Source organism: Oenanthe melanoleuca, chromosome 8, assembly GCF_029582105.1.
Source record: "Oenanthe melanoleuca isolate GR-GAL-2019-014 chromosome 8, OMel1.0, whole genome shotgun sequence".
NCBI lineage: Eukaryota > Metazoa > Chordata > Aves > Passeriformes > Muscicapidae > Oenanthe > Oenanthe melanoleuca.
The window spans coordinates 9,119,580-9,143,057 of record NC_079342.1 but is presented as its reverse complement, the minus strand read 5'-3'; the positions used below and the strand labels follow the sequence as shown (position 1 = coordinate 9,143,057).

Here is a 23,478-nt window from a genome sequence, read left to right as displayed (position 1 = left end):
ATTTTCCTTTCCCCACCAATATCTCAAAGTATGTGCCCTGGGAAAAACCATACAGAAAAAAGCATGGCAGCACTATAATTGGTACACCCCTATTTGCATTATTAGACCTTATTTTCTTCTTTAAATTTCAGGCAAATTAATTCAAGTGCAAATGTTTTGAAGATGCAATACTCATTAGGGAAATGAAAAGTCCTTGGGAGGGAACAAAGGCTAGGCATAGTGAAATGAAGAAGGAAATGCAAAACTAAAGCTGAATAAGCAGCAAAACCTACTGACAGTGTGGAACAGGCTCTCACGGGGATATGAAGGTCCAAGGCTTTTGGCAGCTAGCTAGTCTAGATGAGCTATTTTTTCCTACCAATGGAAGCTTTGCAACCTTCAAAAAACACAATGGAGACAGCTCCATCTGTGTTGAAGAACATAAAATACAAAAATCATTTCTAATGAAGATTCATGCACACCATCTGTTTTCTATAATGTATAGAGCAAGACAAAAACAAACTCTATGAGCTATAAGTGAGGTATCAAACTGACTGTTCTCAAACCATGACCAGGGCTTGAATCCTTCAGAATTCCTCAGCCTGTAAAAAGTACACAGTGTCTTTGTAAGAGCTAAGGTTAACATCAGTGGCTCTATGATATAAAGTTACACTCAGATGCTTCTATGATTTACATCAACTTCAGCATTAAAAACATAACTTGATTTGGACACTTGCTGACATGTGTAAATCAAGTAAACAGCTGCTTTGACCCCTTGTGTCTCAGCAGAGAGACACATGCAGGGTGCAGGAATGAGACATGCTATTTTTGGTGACTCTTCAAACTAACAGGTCAGAGTAATGGAGATTATTCCCATTGCATTCTCAGATCAACAATGTGCTGGGGGGAGGCTTTTACATATCAAAAACCAGCATCATATTGCTGTTCTAAAAATAACCTTAACATGAAATCATTGGTCTTACTCTGTCCCTTTGCAACTTACCCGTATTATACCCAGTTACAGACAATAGCTGTAGCTGTGTTTATACAGGTACTGTTACTGCACCCGATGAAATCAGGAACATGACTAACTCCCACTCTGACTCACAGCACTGGGAAGAGAGGAAAGTTCTCTGAGCATCACAGAAAAGGAAAAGGTTTCCAAATAGTTACAGCTCCCACTGAGGAGTTTAGTTTAAACAAAGAGTTTGTTTAATTATTCATGTGTCCTTTTAATCTGTCAACATCCAGTCAAGGGCAAAACCAACTCTGTGTAACGTGTTAGTGAAGGTTACAGAGCCAAAACAGAATATAGCTGTGCTAATTTTTAAATAGCAGTTATAGAGTAATGTCTTAATATACTCACTTTATTGCAAAATTACCAGAACTAACACCTTCTACTGATTTCTTTCTGTAACACTAAAAACATGCTTATTCTGCTGGATTAACCACTGGAGGTATGTGTATTCTTCATTTTTCTAAATAAGGAGATTTTGCTTCAGAAATAGAAAGAAAAAATGCAAGGGCTTTGTTTGTTTATTTTTGCAGCTCTGAGGATGAGGATGGCAAAGCTGGGGAAAAAGGTGCTTTAACAGCTGTAATGACATGGAAGTAAATTTATCACTGAAAGCAGATAAAGCTAAGAAGACTTTCTTCCACATACTTTTTCTGGATCATAATATTTGTTTTGCTACTCTGTTTCATGGGCTATTTTGCCCTCTGCATAATGCAATGGACTTCAACAGACTTTCAGATTTGACCAACTGCCACATATACACAAATCACTGGATTTTGGTAAAAGTAGTGGGAAGTTACCTAAGGCCATAAATGCAGTGTATATACAAGAATGAAGACATGTGCATACTTGTTCTCACAATCAGAAATATGCTGTTGCTATATACACAGAGCAGGTAAACACCTATCTCCATGGAACGTCACGGGACATTGTTTCACATTAAAGTGTGCCAATCTATCTGATTTTGCTGTTCCAGCATTCTTTCTGTAAAAGCATTGCTTAATAAAAAGTGAAATATGAGAGGAGCAGGAAGAAATGTAAATATAAAAAGTCCTATCCAGTTATACTACCTTGGATGAAATGTAAAGCATTCCTTTTTAAGTGATAGCAGATCAAACCAAATATAATTAAGCCAGCATATTTAAATATTTAGCCACCTTCTGGAGCTCCACACTCCATTCACCCTTCTATGTTACATATGACAGTGTAGCCATCCTCACACCCTGCTTTCTTCACCATCCCACAAACATGCTGCCCACCCACAACCTCACAGATCAATCCTGTGCATAATAATATGAAAAGCCTTCTGAGCATGGTTTCACCTCCCAGCTTGCTGAGAAAGCCCTAATTTTCCAAGAAATTTGTTGCCAGACAGGCAGTGCCAGTCCATTTAAAAAAAAAAAACAAACCAAAAACAACCAAAACAAACAAACAAAATACCCCAGCAACAGAAAAATATCCCAGCAACCATAGTGTTTATGTTTCAGTTGGCTGAGGAGCTAAAATCAGCAAGCCTCCCACCAGAAATATTGAGTTGCCAGAAGATTGTCCTGCAGCTGAAAACAAAAATCTGTTACAGGTGCAGCCACTGCTGGGCACAGTTCTCTAGCAAGTTTCAAGCTCCCACCAAAAAAACAGGTTAATTCTTAACCTTAAAAACAGGTAGGGGCCCTAAAACCAGGTTCAACCACACCTAGAAAAATCTCATCCAGGTCAGATCTTCCAGTACATAGTTCTTGGGGAGAAAAAGTGCCTCGTAACACACTACACCATTATACTCAAATCAGTACAGCAGCTTTAATTCACTAGGTCTTAGCCTCATTTGTAACACCAAACAGATAAAGTTCAGGTTGTGTTATTCTGGTATAGCTGACTCAAATTATGCACCAGCAAAAACAAACAAAAAACAAAACAAAAAACCTGTAATTTTTTGCTGGTATTCTTTTCAAAGCAGGAAACTGAAGTTACTACCTCATACTGAGGCACGATGGTAGTAATTGACTGATTTATAGTCTCTAAACACTTGGTGGCTCCCAGTCTGATGTGGGTAAGAATCCCAAATTTTAAGACTTGTCAGAAATGGTTACCTGGAGAGTGGAATAGTAAATAAGAATGAATAAATTTTATTATAGTACACTTCCTCTATGTCTATCCTCTTCTTTGTTGTTGTTGTTTTATAGTGGGTTTTTTTCCTTGTGCTTTTTTATTTGTTGGTTGTGAGAGCAGGCAGCTTCAGCCTCAACCCTTAAGGATACACCAAAAAATGAGAGGAGGTGAGTGATATGAAGCAGCCACAAACAGCAGCGGATGGCTATGGACATTCATCCTCTGCTCCCCCAACAACCTGTACTATTAAATATATATGGAAAAGGGAAGCAACTACCATCACGGTACTAGTCAAAGTAGTTTAAAAGAAAGACTGAAAAGTTTTGTGCTCCTGGAAAGTAGGAATGTACACCACCTGAGTGCTACAGCTCCAGAGTTTTCCTGCATCCTCTACCAATAAGAACTGAAATACAAGGTGGCAAATCATCAAGTGTCAGTAGAGATGCCATGCAAAACTGTAATTCATCATCAAAGCCAAGTGATTTCTAAGGCCCCACAAGACAAAATTAATCAAAGCTGAAGCTGCAGCCCTTCTTAAGTGCAGTATCATTTGTGTGGGATGATTGTCATAAATAGCTGGTTCAGAGTGATGCAGTTTTGTGGTTTACATAATGTAAAGTCACTTTTGCACAGCACAGGGAAGACCAGCAGAAGCTAGGCAGTGGTTGAACTAGGTCAGGTATGAACTAAAACAGGTGGTTCCAAGCACGTTCTGAAGAATTTGTCCGGTGCCAGTGCTGCTGTGCCACTTACTCAGGTATGTGCAACAGTTTCCCCCTTCATACAAGCCCCTTAGAGAAACTGGAGTCAGATTTATGTGAGCAAAGAATTTCTCAGACCTACTAGCAGATCATCTGTTAACCATCCTTCCATTCACTTGGACACTTCTTACTTCAACCTGCACCAAAAGTCTAAAACCACTGAGGTATTAACTCCTGCACAGAAATGCAGAATACTGCACTTTCTCCTTAGTGATTGCTGTTCATCTTCAGTTGTCTTGAAAAGGATTTTCCCAAAAAAAGAACAACATCCATACCTGCTCAAACAAAAGCTTAATCATGGATATCAAGCAAACACCCATTCCAAAATGTCTCTTTGTATGAGTTGACTTGGATTTAAAGACTGAGTTTCTTAATAAACCTTGAGAATTTTCCAATTAGTTCATTTAGGAACCCTTCCTATTCTGGAAAACCTTTACATGTCAACCTCTCACTGACAGTTTACAGAAAGCAAGCGACACAGAAGTGCTGTTCCTTGAACAAGGGCGCCACGCAGTGTTACAAACTGATGGGACACAAAGCAGGCAAGCTCTCCTTAGCCTCTCCTGGGCAAAGGAAAAACAGGGCCATTATTACAACTGGACATCTCCCCATCTTGTGATTTTTGACAAAACAGAAAGCAGTGTAGCACTCAGTGGAAGAGGGACAAATTAAATACACCTTCCCCTGGTTCATGCTGGAGTCTAAAATGTCGACTAGCTAAAAACTACTGAAAGTAAAACAAAGTAGCTGTGCACTCCATTTACATTTGCACCAAGTAATTTTTGTTCAAAACACAGGCAAGGAACATGACTTGTGGCTAAGCCAAGTGATATGACCAGTATTTGGAGGCTGCACCTAACAATCAAAACAATAGACTACTCGTGAGACTAATCACAAATTTTTACCTGTCATCTATTTTTCTGCCAATATCAAACCCTTTCTACACAAAAAACTTTGAAAGACACTGGAATATAATGACACATCACTTCCTAGTTATGCAGGAAAAGGGCAGGAGTGGTTGTGTGAACAGAAATTATGTAAAATAAGGTAGACTTTCAATCAATTAAGTTACAAAACTGTACATAAGGGCTCCCATAAGAAACTAGATAGTACTGCAAACAGTGGAAAGAAAAAAGTTATCCAGAGGAACTGAAAATTTTATGAATTTTAAAGTTGTATTAGATGTGGAAAATGAAATTTTTTTCTTCTTGAGGAAAAGAAACCATTTTAAAACTATTTTAATATTCAATTTCAATAATAGTTTCTCCAGGAAGGATTTACATAGCTTTAATTTATAAAGCAACATCTACAGAAAACAGACAATCCATTTTGCTCCTAGGCAAGATTTTTCTAGCTTCCTTTTAATAGTATTTTCACATTACTAAAAGGGACAAGAACTTTTATTAAGATATTTACATTCATGTTTTAAAACCCATGTTCATTGTCACATGTAAATGAAACAACCCTCAGTACAGGTATTGTATTGCAGAAAGAATCTGGCATTAATCTTAATTTAAAAAGCCATCAATCATGCCTAGGTTGAGTGATTTTTCTTCTATAAACTCACAGTAGATGAAACAGTCCCACAAAACTTTAGTAGTAGATGAGCCTGAGATTGCCAGGCTTGAGACCAGAGTTCTCTAAAAAAACCTCACACCCACACAGTTGGTCCCATGCTTCTTGTCCTTCAGCCTGGGTTGTGACTCATTTCTTTGTGCTCCCCCTTTCCCAATCTGCACATGACTTTTCTAAGGGAGATGATTCAACTTGGACTCACTCTCAGTCAGCTGCTGCTGACAAAGGGATTAATCCAAGCTCTATAAACACCCTTATGGCTAAATCAGATCTCTGAGCAGCCAAAAAGATCACTGACTACCAACAAACGTGCAGCTCCCTGAATATTACCTGTCCATGCAACAGGCTGCACCATGGACTTGGGAAGGTGGAGGAAGAGACAGAGCAGACAGCTTTGGCAGCTGCAGAGAACCACCACCTGACCCACACCTACAAGGATTTTAGAGCTGGCCACACCTGTGGAGATGTTGCTGTAAAAGTCTATACAGAGTCAGGCCTCACTACTCACTATTCTACCCAATACTCCCAACACCTTCATTCCCAGCTAGCTTAGCAGGCCTGGATGGGGAAAAAAAAAAAAAAAAAAAATTGTTACAACTAAAAAATCGATACTTTTCAGTAAGAAAAATGAAAAGTGTGGGAACAAGCTGTTCAGAGCCACAAAACACAACTGCAAAGCACTGTAACTGCACAGCATATTAAGGTTTCATTTCTAAAATGCCATTTGAAGAGTATCTTTCCATACTTGAGCAAACCATGAACAAAAAATGTGAAACAATATGTTCTCTTTCTAGAGTCTGTAACTAGTTCAAATATTTGGAGAAACTTTTTGTTGACCAAAAAATTGCCCTCCAAAATTCTTTCAGAATAGACTTGCTATAGAATTCTTATAATTCTGTCTTCTAGATATACCAGCTCAAAGGACTTTCACTAAATACTAACAGAAGCTGCTTCTCCTGAAGTCAACCTAGCTCCCAATTTATGCTCAATAACACAAATAAAACTGCACCATTCTAGAGCAAGTATTTTGACTTCCATTAAAGCATCGGTTGGCATAAATCCATCTTGTTCACACAGTCAAGTAATTCAGAAGCCACAAGCAACCAAAGACAGATTAAAAAAAACCATAAACACACAGGTTCTTCCTGGTTTGGGTTTTAGATACGTTACAACAGGTTTTAATGCATTTATATTACATATATTATATAACATGTTTTCTCTTTATGATTCAGAAGCACCGAGAGGGATGAGACAGCAGTATTTTGAGTGAGGCAAATGGTGGTTTTACTAAAGGACTGAAGTTCCTAAAGTCCTGTGCTTGTTGTGTAAGTACACTGCTCTTAGAGCAGACAGTGCTTTTTGCATTTTACTTTTATCTATTTAGCTCATGCATCAACCTGTATTTGTGACAATCTTCCACTAAGTTTCATGGTTTGGTTGGGAGTTTCTTTATGAACAAGACTGTCAAGAGCAGGAAGCTGGCATATCACACATTAAAACAGTAAAGTGGACAGATCAGTCATTTCTTACCAGTTCCCCCAGTAATATTCACCAAAGGTTTAGGGAATTATCTAAGTAACAATTGTAGCACATCTCAGTCTTCTCACCTATAAGCTTCAATCAAGTTAACTAGTGTGCTTCAAAAACAGATTCATTCCTTATTCAGGCAAAGGTTCCCATTAAGAGTCCCATCAGAAGACAGCTTTTGTAGGACTGCAATTGACTGTAGGACAATTCGTCTCTAGATTTGAATTCCAGATCTCCCCAACACTGAGCATAACATGCATTCTTATTGCTGTTCTTCAATTACATCTTCAGGAACACATTGAGAAAAAAGTTGTAATGAAAAGTATTCCTTGCAGATTTTTCAACTGCACAGTATTTTGTCACTAAATTCTCAAATACTTATTTCATACTTGGTTGATTGCTATCAGGAAGGCAACCAGGAATACTATATTTCCACAGATATAGATGGTTAATACAATCTGTTTAAACAGATGACCCTGCAAGAAAAGGGGAAGAAAAGTCACTGAACAGTCAGTCTTTTTATTGGTTTAAACAAAGAATCCTCCCATTTCACAGTAGTTAGTTATCAAATTATGACTCACCTCTGCTTCTGCAGATGTGAGTGACTGCAGTATCTGTACTCTGTCATCCTCTATCACTTCAACTGTTCATGGGAAGAAAAATAGAAGTCAAGTCTGCCCTTAAGAGAAAGGGGGTTTCATTTTTATACTGCAGAAGTCTTGATCCTGTGACTAAGTCTTACAAAGCATTAAATCCGAAAAGGACTTGGGAGTTTCATTTGACATTTCACGACCTGCTACTATCATGCTCACAACACAAATGAAAAATTATTCTGGAGCTGACCTACAAAAAGTAAATTCTGAACACTGAAGTAAAAAAGCATCTGTCTTTTGCTAGACTGAATAATCAAAACACTGAGTTTTGAGCTCATATATTTTATATTTTAAGATAACTGGATTTCATTGAAAAGTATTTTCATTAGCCAACATGAGAACACTCATTGTCCAAACATTTCAGAGTAATTTCCCTATTTCTAGAAAGTAATTACTGCAGTTAAATTTAAATTCACATCTTTTATAATCACTCCTTCTCCACATGACACCTTACACAGACTCTTAATCACATTTCTTCAATTCTGCAGCTGTCTCATCTCAGCCTTAGACCAGGTCATTCACATGTGCAATCACCTCCTCTCTGTGACATTAGCCAGTGAAGATAACAATTTCTAATGAAGTTACTACCTATCTCTTCCCTAGACATATTGAAGTCAGGATTTTATATTCCTTTCCCAGTAGTCAAAATGGCAAGCATTCAAGCTTGCTCCAGCAATTACAGCAATTTGTCAACAGTTAAATGCATATTAAATCTTCATGAATTAATCTGGACTTAACCTACCCACCAGGGATCAAAGTTATGGCAAAAAATAGAGTCTCAGAAAATATTTACACGTTTCAGTCTATGAACTGTAGTTTGAGAAATGAGAAGATTTTATTTAAAATGGCCCCCACTCTTCTAGAATGCTTTTGTCTTAAACTGGTTTACTTCCATATTCATTTTTCTACAGAAGATAGGACACTATTACTCAAAAGTTATTCTCTTTCAGCTTCCAAGATAGAAGCCAAAGAACACCTCCTGAAATTCAATCCACACAGGTTTTATGCTCAGTAACCAAGGGGACAACAGGTGTTGTGCTGGGTTTGTACCTTTACGAATGAGACAGTAGCTGTGGATTTCCAGAAGAACATCAGTACCAACGTGCCAAGCTACAAAGCCAATCATTGCATAGGTGTCCCATGGGTCCGGCAGGTTAAGTGCTGGCAGATCCATTCCCAAGAACATAGTCACAACTATTCAGTACAAACATGATTAAAAAAAAAAAAGAAACACACAGTAAGAATGTTGTGCCCAGGTGCTTTAAAAATGCTCTCAATTGCTTTTGAAAATAGATTTCCCATTAATTACTTAAAACTGCTTGAGGAATGAGGTTAAAAGAGCTCATACCACTAAAACTTGTTGAAGGCTTTTTGAGAGGGAATAGGGAGTTGTTTTGGACTTTTTTGGTAGTTTGAGCACCACGACAAGAAGAAAAGGCCAAGATGGTTTTCAACCTGCTTAATGCCCTATCACATTCCAGCCACACATTTGTAACCAGCATTTGTGACTACCAACAAGACCAGTCACCACAATAATAGTGCTGCAGATTTCTGTGGAAGCTTGCCTCTTTAGTAGAATTAAACCCAGCTCCTGGATCCACAAGTGAAATTCCTCTCATTCAATAATATTGAACTGTGCTACTGTAAGAATACTATTCTTGTATCTTCCAAGACAACAAGAAATCATGAAGATAAGGACAGGTACTCATTACAGAGGAATTTCAGATTTGCCGGTAATTCCTTTGGTTTTAAAGTCACTTTTTCTCTTAGTTGTATCCAGTGACCCCTTAAAACTCACACAAAAGATGGCCAAGAAAAAGGATCTTCAGACAAGCCTGGACTAGATGTAATAGATGTTTTAAATGAACAACAGCCCAAACAAAGGGCAAAGCTCCTTTAAATCAGTTAAATGGGAATTACAACTATTACTTCTACTCACCAGCTAATATTCTAGCTGTTGTACCAGTACTCCAGTGAAACCAGTTAAACAATTGCCTCCTACAAAACAATGAAACATTTTATTGATTACACAGCTGAGGGAAGGGGGTTCAAATCAAAGAACATTTTGCCTACTATCAAGCTGTAAAAACTTGTAATTTTAAAAAGAATGTTTAAAGAAACAGTCACATTTAATTCCTGTGGCTGTAATTTAATGAGTCAGTTGTACCTTGGTGCATGACGAGATGGTCTGAAACCTGCCATAAGTGGTTGAAAGATTGTCAAAGCCATCACACCACAGCCAAGATAAGGATGAAAACCTGCTTGCTAAACAGAGGACATTTTTCTTAAATATAATATCTATATAAACAGAGAGAAAAGACCAAAACAGTTGCAAATTGTATTAACTCATGTACTATAACTTACAATGGAGCAGCACTGAGAGAGGCAACAGGACACAAGCTGCCCTGCAGGCAGATGGAGACTGTATGCCTTGGTAGCAGACACACTGGTATGTCTCTGCTCAGGGTTTGTCCCACCTTTTGGCTGTATTGAGAAATTCCACCAGCTGAAGAGCAGACTAACATGACTATATAAGCCATAGTCCAAGATCTCCAGCCTCAATCCTGTGTCTCCAGGATAGGCCTATTTTATATCTCATCCCAGTATGGGTCTTCTCTTTCACCCAAAAATGTTTTACTCAATTTCTCTAGCTCACACCCTTGACCATATTCTCCTACCTTGAATTCAAATACTCTCTAGACCTTCCAACTTCTGATGTCACCTTGCATCAAACAGAGTACAGGTGAAAGCAACAGGTATACAATCTCTATCTAGCTACTGCTCCAGACTAAGCTTATCACTCACTGTTATGTCTAAGTTCACAAAAACACTTATTCCCAGCAGGTTTACCATGCTTATGCCAGCCATCACATCCTTACTCCCTTCCCAAGATTATATTCTCTAAGGAAACAGTAAAACCAAAATAGCACATAAAGAAACTATGAGCAAACAATTTATTTGGGAGAAAGAGGAAGAAAGGAAAACACCAAAATTTTTCAGTGCAGTTTAAAGGAGACAAAAATCCTCTTCTGTGTTGCTAGAATTTGAAATCAGCCTACTTAAAAACAGCTTTCACAGGTATTTACTTAGAAATAGTCATAATAGCTGGCAGTGGACTTCCTCATTCATTTAGTCCCACCTGTACCTTTGAGTTAACAAACAAGACAAAAACACACTTACGTGGCTCCAGCCTCCTCGGTATACAAAAGGCAACACAAAAGAAATGCTTGTAAGCATGACTGTGGTCAACATAAGCATACGATGCACCTAGAAAAGTTCAGTTTGCTTTTAGAAACTCTACAGCTTTCTTAAATACGTCATTAAAAGACATTAAATAGACCTACAGTTAAAAGATCTTCTAAATCCCTGCTTAAGACTTTATCTTTACTAGTAAAGTAGGTGAACTTCTGATTTTTAATTGTTCCGCTTTATAAGATTAAAGAAAGATGTAAATCATACCATGTTTAGTCTATTTCTAGTATCTAGTAGGTTTATAATTCTGCTTGCAATAATGCTAGAAAATACAGCTGGAGATACATAGAGATTTTGCCCACCTGAAACCACAGCTCCTTTCCAAGTAGGAATGAATGAGACCAGACAGGTTTGAAGAATCGTGCAACAATAACACCAATACTAACCGTGGTAATCCAAGCAACAAACATGAGTGCTCCTGAAAACAGGAAAAAACAAATAACCCAACAAGGTAAGTGGTAGGTAACTTAAGTGCACACAAATACAACTTCCAAGGCTATGTAGTATAGTTCACATGCACATGGTCAGACTTCATCAATGATTAAAAACATATCACCTGGTTCAGGCCACAGCTTCACAGCCTTTATCTTGCTAGAGAACAGAAATATCCATGCAAAAGATACATTGTACATACTGGTGAGAGAACTCTTTGTACATACTGGTGAGAGAAAACATTCTATCACCAACTCAGACATCAGAGAATGAAAGATGACATTGCTACAACATGTGTGACAAAGAATGAGCAGCAGTTCTATCATGGACCTGCATTCAAGTCCAGTAGTGTGGGAGAAAAACTCCCATCAACTTTAGTGACTCTAGACTTCCAGTTGAGTGGTTTCTCATTTCAAATACAGCTAAACCAAAAATGCAACTACAACAACTTGAAATAAAGTAATAAACAAGTCTCAATTATAAATTTAAGGGAAAAGGCAAGAATGGGTTCATTTTCCTGGGCAAAAACAATCTTCCAACACTGTTCTTGGAATGAAAAATTAATAACTTCACCCTGCTACCAGAGTATCAGATCTTGCTAGCCAACAGAATATACAACATAAATGCCAGAAAGACAAGAGGAAATACCAACTCTGCAATAACCTGCAGTCTCAGCAAGTCTAGAACTGGGAGACCAAACTAGAAACTGCAGCTTACCATGAGCCTTGATAAGGCGTGGGGCCCGGGAACCTCCGATATCCTGAGGAAGGCCTGTGACGTTGTACAGTCCATCGGTGACCAGGGGCTGACGACCATGTTTGTGTATCGGTCCACCTGAGCAGTGACAAAGTGGTTTATTTCTTGCTAATTAAAGCCACTGCCCTTGTAAGGGCACCCATTCCTCATTCAAGCATTCTTGTGACCACTGTGCATAATCACACAAGCTAACACACAATCTGGCAAGAACCTAACATCAGCTAAGCTACCTGCACACTTAACACAGAAAACACAACTCATGCAGCTACAGGAAATTCCTTTTTCCTCTCCGCTACATACATAAGACACAAAGAAAAATTCCCTTTGATTCTAGTCTCCATTTAAAAGTTAAAAAAAAAAATATGTGGCCAGCTCTCAAGAAGCTATCAGTTCCTATGATCAAGTGAGCATACAATACATATGAGTAAATTTGCAATAACTGCCACAAGCAAATCCATGATCCAGAGATGCAGTAAAGGTAAGTGAATCAAAGGCCTCAAACTTGTAAACCTTAATTCAGACACCAGTTCTCACCTAAGCCATATCTTCTTACAGAAGGGTTACTAACTCATTTGGAGCTGTAGAAAAGCAACTCTATATGCAAGTCAAGTTTACCTTCACTAGCTTCCCCATCTGCCAGAAAGATGTAGTAACTGGTATCCAGATTAAATCTCCCTGTATAGGCAGGGAGACGAATGCTCCTCCTGAAAGAACATTGAAGAACACCATCTGCAAGCCTCCACGACACATCTTCAAGTGCATTCTGTAAAACAGGAGACAATTAATACTCAGTGTTTTCAGGCTGGCAGAGTAATTGGCTTAAAAGTAGCCCTGCAAAAGACAAGAGTGTCACTGATGTATAAAGAAAGAATGCGAATGATCCAGGGAAGGGATCTTCTTCTAAATTAGTATGCAAGAGTTATGTCAGTAAGTCAACATAGCAACTTAGGATTTGAACTTACTATCACTAATTTTTACAGCCCATAACAATGTTTAACCCAGGACATACCAGTTGCAACTGCAGTTCTAGCAAAGGGACAGACTAATAATAAGGACAAAGGTTCTAAATAGACTAAGCTCCCATCACATGATTACCTTTACAAATTAAATTTAGACTTCCAAAGTTAACATTTACAGGAAATAAGAGCCCAGTCAATCTCACCTTAGAGAATTATGGACCCACTTCAGTATTTACACATGCTGTGCAAAACAAAAGCATAAAACAGCAGCATACTTTACTTCAAAGCTACATCTGTGAAGGCATCTGAGTTGTTTTAAAACATACCTCTGAATCCAAGAGAGGATGACTTCGCTCCTTCAGATGGGCAGTGCTGACATGAACGCGGTGATCCTCATTAACACACAGATAAGCATCATCACCACCCTGCAGAGTTGAAAAGAAAAATATCTATAGCCCAATAAAAAACACTACTGGCAGTCTTCAAAAGGTCTTTGATTTCATAAAGACAGCAAAATTTCAGATTTCTGTAGTTATCAAGCTTTTATTTTCCATTTTTCAAACAAATCATATTATTACTGAGGAACCACATCAAGTCAAAGAGATGACACATAGCGACACGCATTATGATTCACTCTACCCTCCCAGAGTAACAACCACACAATCAGAAGTTTCTTTAATGATTTTGTCCTGTGTACTAAATTTAGTTTAGTAAATTCAGAGATGAATGTTGGAGTGATTTAAAAATCCACTTCCGTTACAAGATTTTTTTTCTCCTGTAAAAAAAGTGTTGCTAAGAACCAAGTGTTCCTGCACTAGGGATATGAATATAAACAGCACTTCTTTGTGCAACAAGTATCTTATGGATTATGCATCTATCAACAGCATCATCCCTTCACTTTAACATAAGTCAGAAAGAAGTATCTTTCAACACTAAGACTGTTTGTATAGGAGTAACATTCAAAGATCAAATGCAAATGGTTTTCAGAATAACAACTCAGCTTCTGAGACGTAAGATTTTTTTAGATGGGTAAATAGATTGATTTAACCAGGAATTTCAGTGAGACAGGCTGAATTCTGCCATAAGAGATATCCATAGGGAAATTCTACTGCAGTTATTCAGTCCTGAGCTAAAAGTGAATATTTGCCTATAAGAAACAACCTGTGTTTTAGCACTATGGGAGAGTCACATTTTGTGTGACATCTGACAGTACTTCCATTTTCCATGTGCATTTCGATTCAAACTTTACTAACATCACAAAAGCAGCTACAGAAATTAAAACAGAACACTCACCATCCACTGGTCATGGGAAAATGCAAGTGCTAAATATCCTTCACTTGGACCACTCATTTCAATAAAAACTGAGCTCTCCTCTTGTTGGAAGGATAGAAAAAAGCAGGATGCACTTCCAGGATCACAGTTTGTAGGATTCCTAATGCAGAACTTCGTAATTCCACAACCTGAGGCACTAAACTAAACAATTAAGCAAACAAACAAATTGTGAGCAATGAGAGTTTCCATTATCTTGCTCCTTTCTACCCAAGGTAGGAAAAAAAACATACAAGGAGCAACATCACCTATGTACACACACACACAATCTCTTAAACCATGTCTACAACTACCCCAGGACTACAGAGCAAAATGATGGTTAATTCCAAGCTAAATTTGAGTTAAATTTTCATTTTAAAGACATTACAATAGAATAACTTTGAAAAGTCAGCAAAAACTTCTGAAAAAAAAAATTTCCTCTGGTTTAATATCTGGAGAGGTAATGTCAGCTTTAATATGAGAAAGAAAAGAAGGGTATTACAGCTTTATGGTTGCTTTTTAAAGTAGAGACTCCACAATACATATTGAGAAAATACATTGATTATAAGTCACAGTTATCCTAAATCACATAGCATCCCTTGCTTGGTCCATTCAAGACTCAGTAAGAGAAGTCAGTAACACAGACACACTCAGAAAAAAAAGCTTCTGAGCCTGCAGTTGCTAAATAGGAAGTTATTAGCCAGGACCTTTTGCCATCTCTCATGACAAGCATGCACAGTATTTTCTGATCATTAATTTCTAAATGTTCTGTTAATCTTCTGACCTGTGTGAAGCACGAGAACATTTGACCCTGTGAAGTTCAAGCAACTCAACTAAGGGTAGCTGTTCTTAGCCTTAGATATCAAAGTTACTCATCCATCATCTCTCCTTTTCTGTTGATAGGCTGTATCAATGTCATCTCATTAAATTCCACTCATCACAAGCATTGAGGATAGCCTGATTTAGTTTTATCATTACTTACTGGCTTTGATATGTAGGAAACTGGGTGTGAAGTTGACATAGCCTCTGATCTTGCATGCAAAGGTGGTGTTGGGGACAGCACATCAGGCTGAGAAATAATAGGACCTGGAATTTTCACCCAGAAAATCCTGTATTTCTTCACAACTGTGGCTCTTAAAAAACACAACACACATTACATACACATTTATAGTTGGCTGCTATTTTAAAAAAGAAATAAAAGGAAAATAATCTATAATTCACACAAATTATTTGCAAAACCCTCATCTTTATGGAGGCCTCTACATTTTACAGATTAAGCTAGGAAAATATCTTAAATCTCAGTAGAAAAGAAGAAAAGTAGGAAAACATAATACCACATGCTGCAGTGGATACAAGAAACATTCATGCAGCACGTGTTGACTTTTCAGGCTACTGGACCAAGGGCTTTTCAGTTGCTGGACAATACTTGACACAGACAATGATACAGGTTTACCTTGTTTGCACTCTAATAAATTAGAATTGATACTAGGTTTACTTACAGAAACTGCACATTTTTTGGAGCATCCCCAGGAGCAATCCAATAAACTTTTATGTCTTTCTTTTTTGCTTTACTTGTGTGACTGACAGCTGAATTCTGAGAACACACACAAATCAAGAGTTACACAGTGGATACAAATTTTGTTACTTCACACAGTCAGCAGAGGCTGCAACTAAATCTTACAGAGACACTGCACTGTTACACTGCACAAACCCAGGGCAATTGGCTTTTCCCCAGTCAGTCATGATCAGCTCAGGTGAGGTATAGCACTGCCAATTACTCATACTGACAAACTTCAAGACTACAAGGAATGACTTTCAATCCAGAAGACTCCAGCAATGAGGTACAGGTCCCTGCAGCATTTATTTAGAAATAGTGAGATTTTCTTAATAAGGAAATGCTCCACTTTTTGAGAATAAGAGGATGAAGAGGTAATGCAATGGCTCCTTCTTTTAATATTAGGAATACACTAAGTTCATTGTGTAAAAGTAAAGCTTACGTTACAAATGCTGCATCTTCCTGCAGCAGTCAACAGCTTTCTGTTACCAGGATAATTTAAACAGTTCATAAGAATAGTCCAGAGCTGCAGTGAGTCATGTCTCTATTCTCCAAGTTGGACCAATTTCTCCAGAAATTTACTGAACTTAAATAAGACTACATGGATTATCTATCCTATTCCAGACATATTCTGGTACAAGCTCCTCAGTGCCCAATGAATGATTTCAAGCCACTGGACTCTACCTTGGTACGACCACATGTCAGCAGCTGAGAATGTCTGCGATCAGCTAACACAAAAGAACCAACTGCAGGGCTGTCCAGGTGTTCTGAATCCCGGGCTTGTATGAAAAATCCTTCAAAATCTGGTCCAGACAGGTGAACTAAAGCAAGAAGAAAAATAAAAGAAAGTTTAACTCTGCTTCAGAGGAAGATGGAAGTATTTCAACAACGAATATCAGATGCTCATTTCACAAGTACTGAATGATAGTTAATGGATTGTCTAAACAAGATTCAACTGCTTAGATAAATCCAGTATAGAAAACTGAGGAAAGACATACTATAATACAAAGATACAATAAATTAAACTCTTCAGCTGTAACTGACACAATACCTTCTATGCTGTCCCCTGGTTTAAATTCAGTCCCATTCACTGTAATGCTGTGCTCAGGTGACAGCTGAGGAGAGCCACCATGGCAGGGTATCATGTTAGTACAGGCTTCTCTTACTTTTCCATTTGGATAGCCAACCACAGATGCACAGAGGCAAACAAACATCCAAACAGCAAGAACAATACCAGGCAGCTCCATCTGTATAAAATAAAGCTTACAGAAAATTAAACACAATAAATATTTACATTATAGGTCACCACTCCTCTTCAGAAATCAGTTGAATGGTAGAATAAAAAACCATTTTTAAAAAAAAGCATTCAAAAGACAACACTCCCAGCTTCTGAATAACATCTGCTTCTGACAACTGCAAGGCATTGTTATAATGTTCAGATACCACATTTCAGGCCATCTACAGGTATCAATGGATCCCTCTGTCCACTAGGTGGATTATTTCCCTCCATGCATTTTGACAGCACTTTTAAAATGTATTTTGCAAATACCTCTCCTGTTCTCTCTCTCAAAAAAAAAAAAAAAAATTCAAGTTCCTTAAACATTTGCACAGGACAGATGGATCTTAAAACAGGCTTCACAGATAAAGGTTGACAGTACTGAGGAACTACACAGATAGTATCAAACCCACTTTTATTAATCATAGCCTTCAAATCATTACCGACTGGCTTTTGTTTCCACAACCCGTGTCTACTTCTTCACATATGACAAATAATTCCTGGGTAACAAGTTCTTCTTTCTGCAAGGAAACTAAAGTTGCCCAGTGTCAGAAGTAGATTTTATACACGCAAGAGTGAGAATTTGGTACGAAGATTTAGACAAAGAAATATGTATGTTTGCTGCTGACAAGCATAAGACTTCTTTTTTGCACTCTTCCTTTTGGATATTTGGCTCTGGACAATTAATCAAACAACAGATTGTTTATCACACTCTTGCCAAGGGAGCAGCATGCATGAAAGATATGGGATAATAGGACCCCAGATCCTAAACAGTTTTATGAACCCCTAACCTCAGCTTTCATCACACAATGTTTTGCTACACCACAATACTGTCTTGATAAAAGTTGTGGCAATTGTTTTGCTGCTTAGTAGCATGCAGGACCTTCACAGAACACCTTAGCCAACAAAAGAGTTTCCACATCCAAAAGGCCAGGAGAACAGAGATAAACTTCCTTTCAATCCTTAGGCACAAGAAGTGAGTTATCAGCTCTGGTGGAACATAGACCAGGCAGCCTTCTGAAAAGGCCATGCCCATTTTGCAGCAAGTGATAAGAAGTATCAAGCTAAGAAGTTCCCTGGCAGTATGGATGGACATGAAGATAAGAAACACACAGAGCCATTTCAGACTGAACTCTTGATACCTAAAAAGCAGTCAAATAAAGACAAGGCACATAATTAATCTTACACAATAGGAGTCATCAACATGAACTCTTCCAAAGTTCTCATACATGGAAATCCACAATTCCCAAGGCAATGCTATATTTGTACTTCAAAATATAAGTTCCTCAGCAACTTTACACCGCTAAATAATAGAAAAAGCTCAGAAGTAAAAGTATGTTCAACAGTTAAATTTCAAGAACTAGAAAATAAACACCCAACACTCAACTCCTCCTAAGTATTCAAGATAACATTATGATCATATCTTTAAGTTTTAATTAAAGTATTTCCTTCTAGTCCCAACACTTCTCCAAACTGTCAAAAGTTTGCATCTAATTTTATACATAAGTTAAAGACACTTATAGAAAACTAAAGACTAAGGTTCATTACAATTATATGTACCAGGGAAATTTTCAAAACAAGAGATAAGGCTGCATATCACAAAGACAAGAAAAAGAGTAGAGTAATATCCTGCTTTAAGTAGCAGAGGATGTGGTAGGGATTTAAAATGAAACAAAAAATATTCTTGTCAGATTCAACTGAATGACTCAAAAGTTGGCAGAAAAAAAAAAAAAAGATTAAGTAGAGATTAATAGAATTCTAAAAAAAAACAACCCACCAAAATCTAAAAAAATATTTAGATAAATGGAGAACAGCAAGTTACTTCTTCCTGTGTTGAAAACAACTCCTACTGTCCCTGCAGGTATCAACAGCTAAGAAAGCCCTGGTAGCCTGATAAATCATGAGCACAATGCTCACACTCCAACTCAGGTTGTCTTCATAGAACTTATCTTCTTCCAGCTGTTTAACTTCATTTGCTACATAGTGTGAAATCTAAAACTAACTTCAGAGAGGAAGAAGACATCAGGCAACAGGCAACCAAACATATTGTCAGCTCAAAGGTACAAAAACTACCATTGACAGAAATTTCTCCTGACCGTCAGACAAAAGGGTGAACAGAAAAGGAAAGACACACCTGAAGGGGAATAAGCTATATTAATATAAAGGGTTTATGACACACCCCTTTAGAAATAAACCCCTACAAATGGAAAGCAGACAGTCTCGCTGTGCAAGAGTCACTCTCCCTCTGAATTCATAAAAAGAGCTTGGGTTGGCCTCTTCTGCTTAGTTAAAGGTAATCATATCATGACAGCTGGATTGAGCAAGCACAAAAACCATATTCCTAATAATTCACTACTTTCAAAATACACACACACACTCATGCACACAAAACATATATACCTCAGCATCTTGTTCTTTCTAGGAAAGAAAATTTCAAGGGCATTTGTTTCAAAGTTATTTTTTGTAAGAGTTTCTGTGTAGGTACTTACCTTACAGCCAGTCCTTCTGTTACAGTGACAAAGTCTGAGTAAAACTGCCATTGACTCTCTACTTGTAGTAAAACAACTTATATTACTTTGTAATCTCTTCTATTTGGTTTGCATCTAACTGAATTATCCTTTACTGTATCCAGGAAAGTTGTCTAAAAAAAGAAACAGTACATACACAAAAAAGTAAGGTTTATAAGAGCATCTTTACTTCAGGCACATGTTTTATACAGCTTCCCCACACTTCAGCTGAAATGCATGAAGCAGTAGTGAAACACTGACTCTGCAGCTTCCTTTGCTTTGTCAGACACTTCCCCAGACCTCAAAGAGTTTCATACTAAGTACTTGTCTTCTGGTGCAGTTAAGGGCAGGCAGGGAGTGGGGAACCTACAACCAACTTTTGATACCTTCTTCCTCCAAGTATTAGTTGACACAAATTTGCAGCATGATTTTAAAGCTCATTATGCATTTACTCCCTAGCAGATACACTTTATTTCAGAAGAATAACAAACAATTTTAAAAATATGGTAGCTTTATCTTTTTTCCATCTATTTCACTGAGAATGAACAGGAGGCAAGGATTTTGCCTTGATCACTTGTTTGCTTTAATTTTTACTTGGGTAGCTGCTTTGCATAGAATCTTCAAGGCCCTAACCTTGCAAACTTGAATCTCTATGAAGAATCCAGAGTTGGAGACTGATCTAAAGAAACTTAGTTTGTTACCCCAACAAGTAACTTCAACTATAGCATGAACATATTTATCATAGAGCCATCTCCTATGCACGTTAACAAAGAAACAAAATAGGAAACTAATATTCACATAACAGGAAGCAATAAAGATACCAGAAGAACGTGGTTGGCGTGGTTTCCAGACAAAATAAGCCATAACTTACCTGCACTCATTAAGGCACACAGGTTTAGGAGTTTTCCCTAAAGCAATTCAGAAATCTTGCATGAAAGGCAGCAGCTACAAGGTGATTTAAAAACTCCACCAGAGTTTGCTTTGCTTCATACCTTCTGCAGACGTTCTATTAAGCAAACACACTTTCCAAAAAGCTTGCAATATCCACTTTGAGCACTCACTGGCATCACTTTAACCAAAGCACTACCACAAAGGCTAAAGCAGCCCCTCAGCCCCGCACACCCGTGCTCCGGGAAGCACCGCTCTCCGCTGCGGAGGAAAAGGATGAGGAGGAAGGTGCGGCTGGGCCAGGCGGCCCCTCGGGCTGCTTTGGACTCCCTTGCGGCCGCGGCGCTTTTCTGGCTGCGGGGGCGGCCGCGCGCTGTGCCCGAGGGGCGGAGAGCCCGGGCGGGCGAGGAGCCGCGCCCGGGAACCGCAGAACCACGAACTCTCCGTGTGCCCGCCCCAGGTGCTGCCCGCCGACAACCCCCAGAACAGCGGAGCCGCGATCGCTCCGTGTGCCTGCCCCAGGTGCTGCCCGCCGGGAGCCCCCAGAACAGCGGAGCCGCGATCGCTCCGTGTGCCTGCCCCAGGTGCTGCCCGCCGGGAGCCCCCAGAACAGCGGAGCCGCGATCGCTCCGTGTGCCTTCCCCAGGTGCTGCCCGCCGAGAACCCCCAGAACAGCGGAGCCGCGATCGCTCCGTGTGCCTGCACCAGGTGCTGCCCGCCGGGAGCCACCAGAACAGCCCAGGGGCGCCTTAGGGCACCTCGTCTCTACGCAGGCTCCCAGCGCTGCAGGTGTGGATGGCTGTCCTGGGTCAACAGCTAGAGTTTTACTGAGATCGGCCTTGACAAAGCTCACAGAGCTCGTTCGCGCTGCTATTCGTGGGCCGAAAGGTGGTCACATACACAGGCTTGCAAAATCAGGGCTTACTTATCAAGAAAGCAAATAAATACTAGTTATAACTGGGGCTTTGCTGGCAGAAACTGCAATTGCTTACACAGGCTTCTTAGACTTCTGTATTGTTTAAATCCAAGTTATCAATTGCTCACGAAGTGGCACAAAAAGAAAATTACTTAAAAATCCAATAGGAATTTTGCCTTTCCACAGCATAGAAATATTGTATTTGTATTTAAAAACACCTTTACTGGAGAGCTGTAGTGATTCAGTTGCTTACTAGTTGCTTAGAGCAGTTCTAGAGATCTTAGTACTATTAATTCAGTAATATTTTCTAAAAATAATTAATTATCTACTAAAATATAATAGTCTAGGAAATGCTCTGTTAGTGTTCACTCTTTTCTCAGTTTCTTTAAAAGCAGCATTAACCTTTAGACGTACTCTGTGACAACATAGTTTGAAAATGTATTTAATGTATAAAACAATAAGGGATTAATTTGCCTAATCAGAAAAATTACTTGACTGTACATTTGTATTATCTTGTCCATGCAAGTCACTGGGAAGCTGTTCAGTAACTGAAGAAACATAATGCATAAGCAATAGCTAGAAGTCAAATATGGCTATTTCCCCCTAGCTAGGGAAAAAAAAGAATTCTATATACAACTACATTTATAAAGTTCCCATATATGAAAGAGTTTCATAAAATTGCAGGCACATACATACTTTAGTACATATGCACATAAATACATACATGCTTTAGTATGTGCTTGTGTGTTTTTAACTAATACAAATACATTATTAGTAAGGCAAATAATAAAATATTTACAGTAACAAAACTGGTGACCAGAGAGACCAATATTCTTGACAATATTTAGGTTCATAACTTTCACAGAGTGTAGTAGAATTAATATGTAAATATTTTAAGATATTATTTTAGAGTCTTGGACAGGAAGGGGTATATATGTCTGAAACATTATAACATATATAAGTATATATGGAAGTAATTTCCTCATTAAGGCCCATGAAAATGCAAGCTACAATTCTGTTGGAAATGGTAATCATTGTTTAAGAAGAAAAAATCTTTTTTCTGTGAAAAGTAAAGACGGTAAGGGAGGGAATGCTGTTTTGCTTATCATTCTCTTATCATCTCTTACTTCAAAAGATGTTAGCTGTTGCTAAAGAGCTATAAAGCAAGAAAACACCAAAAGAACCAGTGAGAAGAAAAATCAAGTCTGTAACTACTGAGTACAAGTCCCCATACTACTGCATGGGCAATCATCAATCCACCTGGAAGGGATCCTCTCAAACATACCAGTCTCCTTAAAAAAATTAATTAAATCAATAGTTCTGCAGCCTTAATGAAGATGTTTCTATGAAAGGGTACTGCATGCTTATTTGTTAAGTGTCATATCCAGAATAAAGTAAATAGAGTGCATTAGGGTATATGAACTATAAAAAGTCCATCTTCTTTGTAAGGTGTAGTGCAACTGCTGTTAGTGTGCTCCTAACAATTCTGTATTTATTACAAAGCAGATATTCTAGCTTAACTAAATGAGATAGAGACATGGAGAGCTGGGGGGAGTGGATTTCAATCTCCCTGCAAGTCTGAAGAGAGATAAAGCTGTGTAACCTACTATTGACCTATGCAGAGGATGAGGACGTCAAGTGGCAAACAAATGACACAACAACTAACATGAAAAGAAACTGATGAGTTTTTTTACATGGTTTATTATAGGCACTTAATGAAGTAAGTGAAAGCTTATAATTTTGAAAGCAGTGGGAATTTCATGGGGGAGATTTCATTCCAAGTATATAAAGGGAAGTTTCTCTTGCTTAAGATCCAAGAAAGTAATTAAGTAAATATATATAATTTTGGAAATTAACTATTGACCAGTCCAAGGTTTATACTGATAGCTATTCTATTTTTTAAGCTCAAAGCTATATGGAGAACAATAAGCCATTGAAGAGAACACATGTTACTATGTGATCCCTTTTAATCAACTTTCTTTTTAGATATTAAGCTAACTATTCAGCAAAGCT

General features: G+C 38.3%; 2 protein-coding genes across 13 annotated transcripts in view; one reads left to right on the top strand and one right to left on the bottom strand.

Moving 5' to 3' along the window:
* The window catches only part of PALMD (palmdelphin), a 45,603-nt gene extending 42,473 nt beyond the window's left edge, over positions 1–3,130 (top strand). Inside the window, exon 9 of the mRNA XM_056497886.1 lies at positions 1,528–3,130. Coding sequence (XP_056353861.1) covers positions 1,528–1,571 — 44 coding nt within the window. The 3' untranslated portion in view covers positions 1,572–3,130. The remainder of the gene's footprint in view (positions 1–1,527) is intronic.
* FRRS1 (ferric chelate reductase 1) overlaps positions 1,931–23,478 on the bottom strand; it is a 28,874-nt gene continuing 7,326 nt past the window's right edge. For 5 of the 12 annotated variants that reach the window (XM_056497881.1, XM_056497877.1, XM_056497880.1 and 2 more), the window contains 16 exons: positions 19,644–19,795; positions 16,930–17,125; positions 16,563–16,699; positions 15,823–15,917; positions 15,306–15,456; positions 14,309–14,488; positions 13,342–13,440; positions 12,672–12,819; positions 12,018–12,134; positions 11,171–11,286; positions 10,797–10,883; positions 9,784–9,881; positions 9,556–9,614; positions 8,667–8,810; positions 7,545–7,606; positions 1,931–7,439 (listed from right to left, as the gene is read on the bottom strand). In XM_056497881.1, coding sequence (XP_056353856.1) covers positions 7,347–7,439; positions 7,545–7,606; positions 8,667–8,810; positions 9,556–9,614; positions 9,784–9,881; positions 10,797–10,883; positions 11,171–11,286; positions 12,018–12,134; positions 12,672–12,819; positions 13,342–13,440; positions 14,309–14,488; positions 15,306–15,456; positions 15,823–15,917; positions 16,563–16,699; positions 16,930–17,125; positions 19,644–19,694 — 1,833 coding nt within the window. In that variant the 5' untranslated portion in view covers positions 19,695–19,795 and the 3' untranslated portion in view covers positions 1,931–7,346. Of the gene's footprint in view, positions 7,440–7,544; positions 7,607–8,666; positions 8,811–9,555; positions 9,615–9,783; positions 9,882–10,796; positions 10,884–11,170; positions 11,287–12,017; positions 12,135–12,671; positions 12,820–13,341; positions 13,441–14,308; positions 14,489–15,305; positions 15,457–15,822; positions 15,918–16,562; positions 16,700–16,929; positions 17,126–19,643; positions 19,796–20,532; positions 21,714–23,478 lie in introns of those variants that run through there. The other 7 variants (XM_056497874.1, XM_056497875.1, XM_056497873.1 and 4 more) reach the window with 3 other exon arrangements.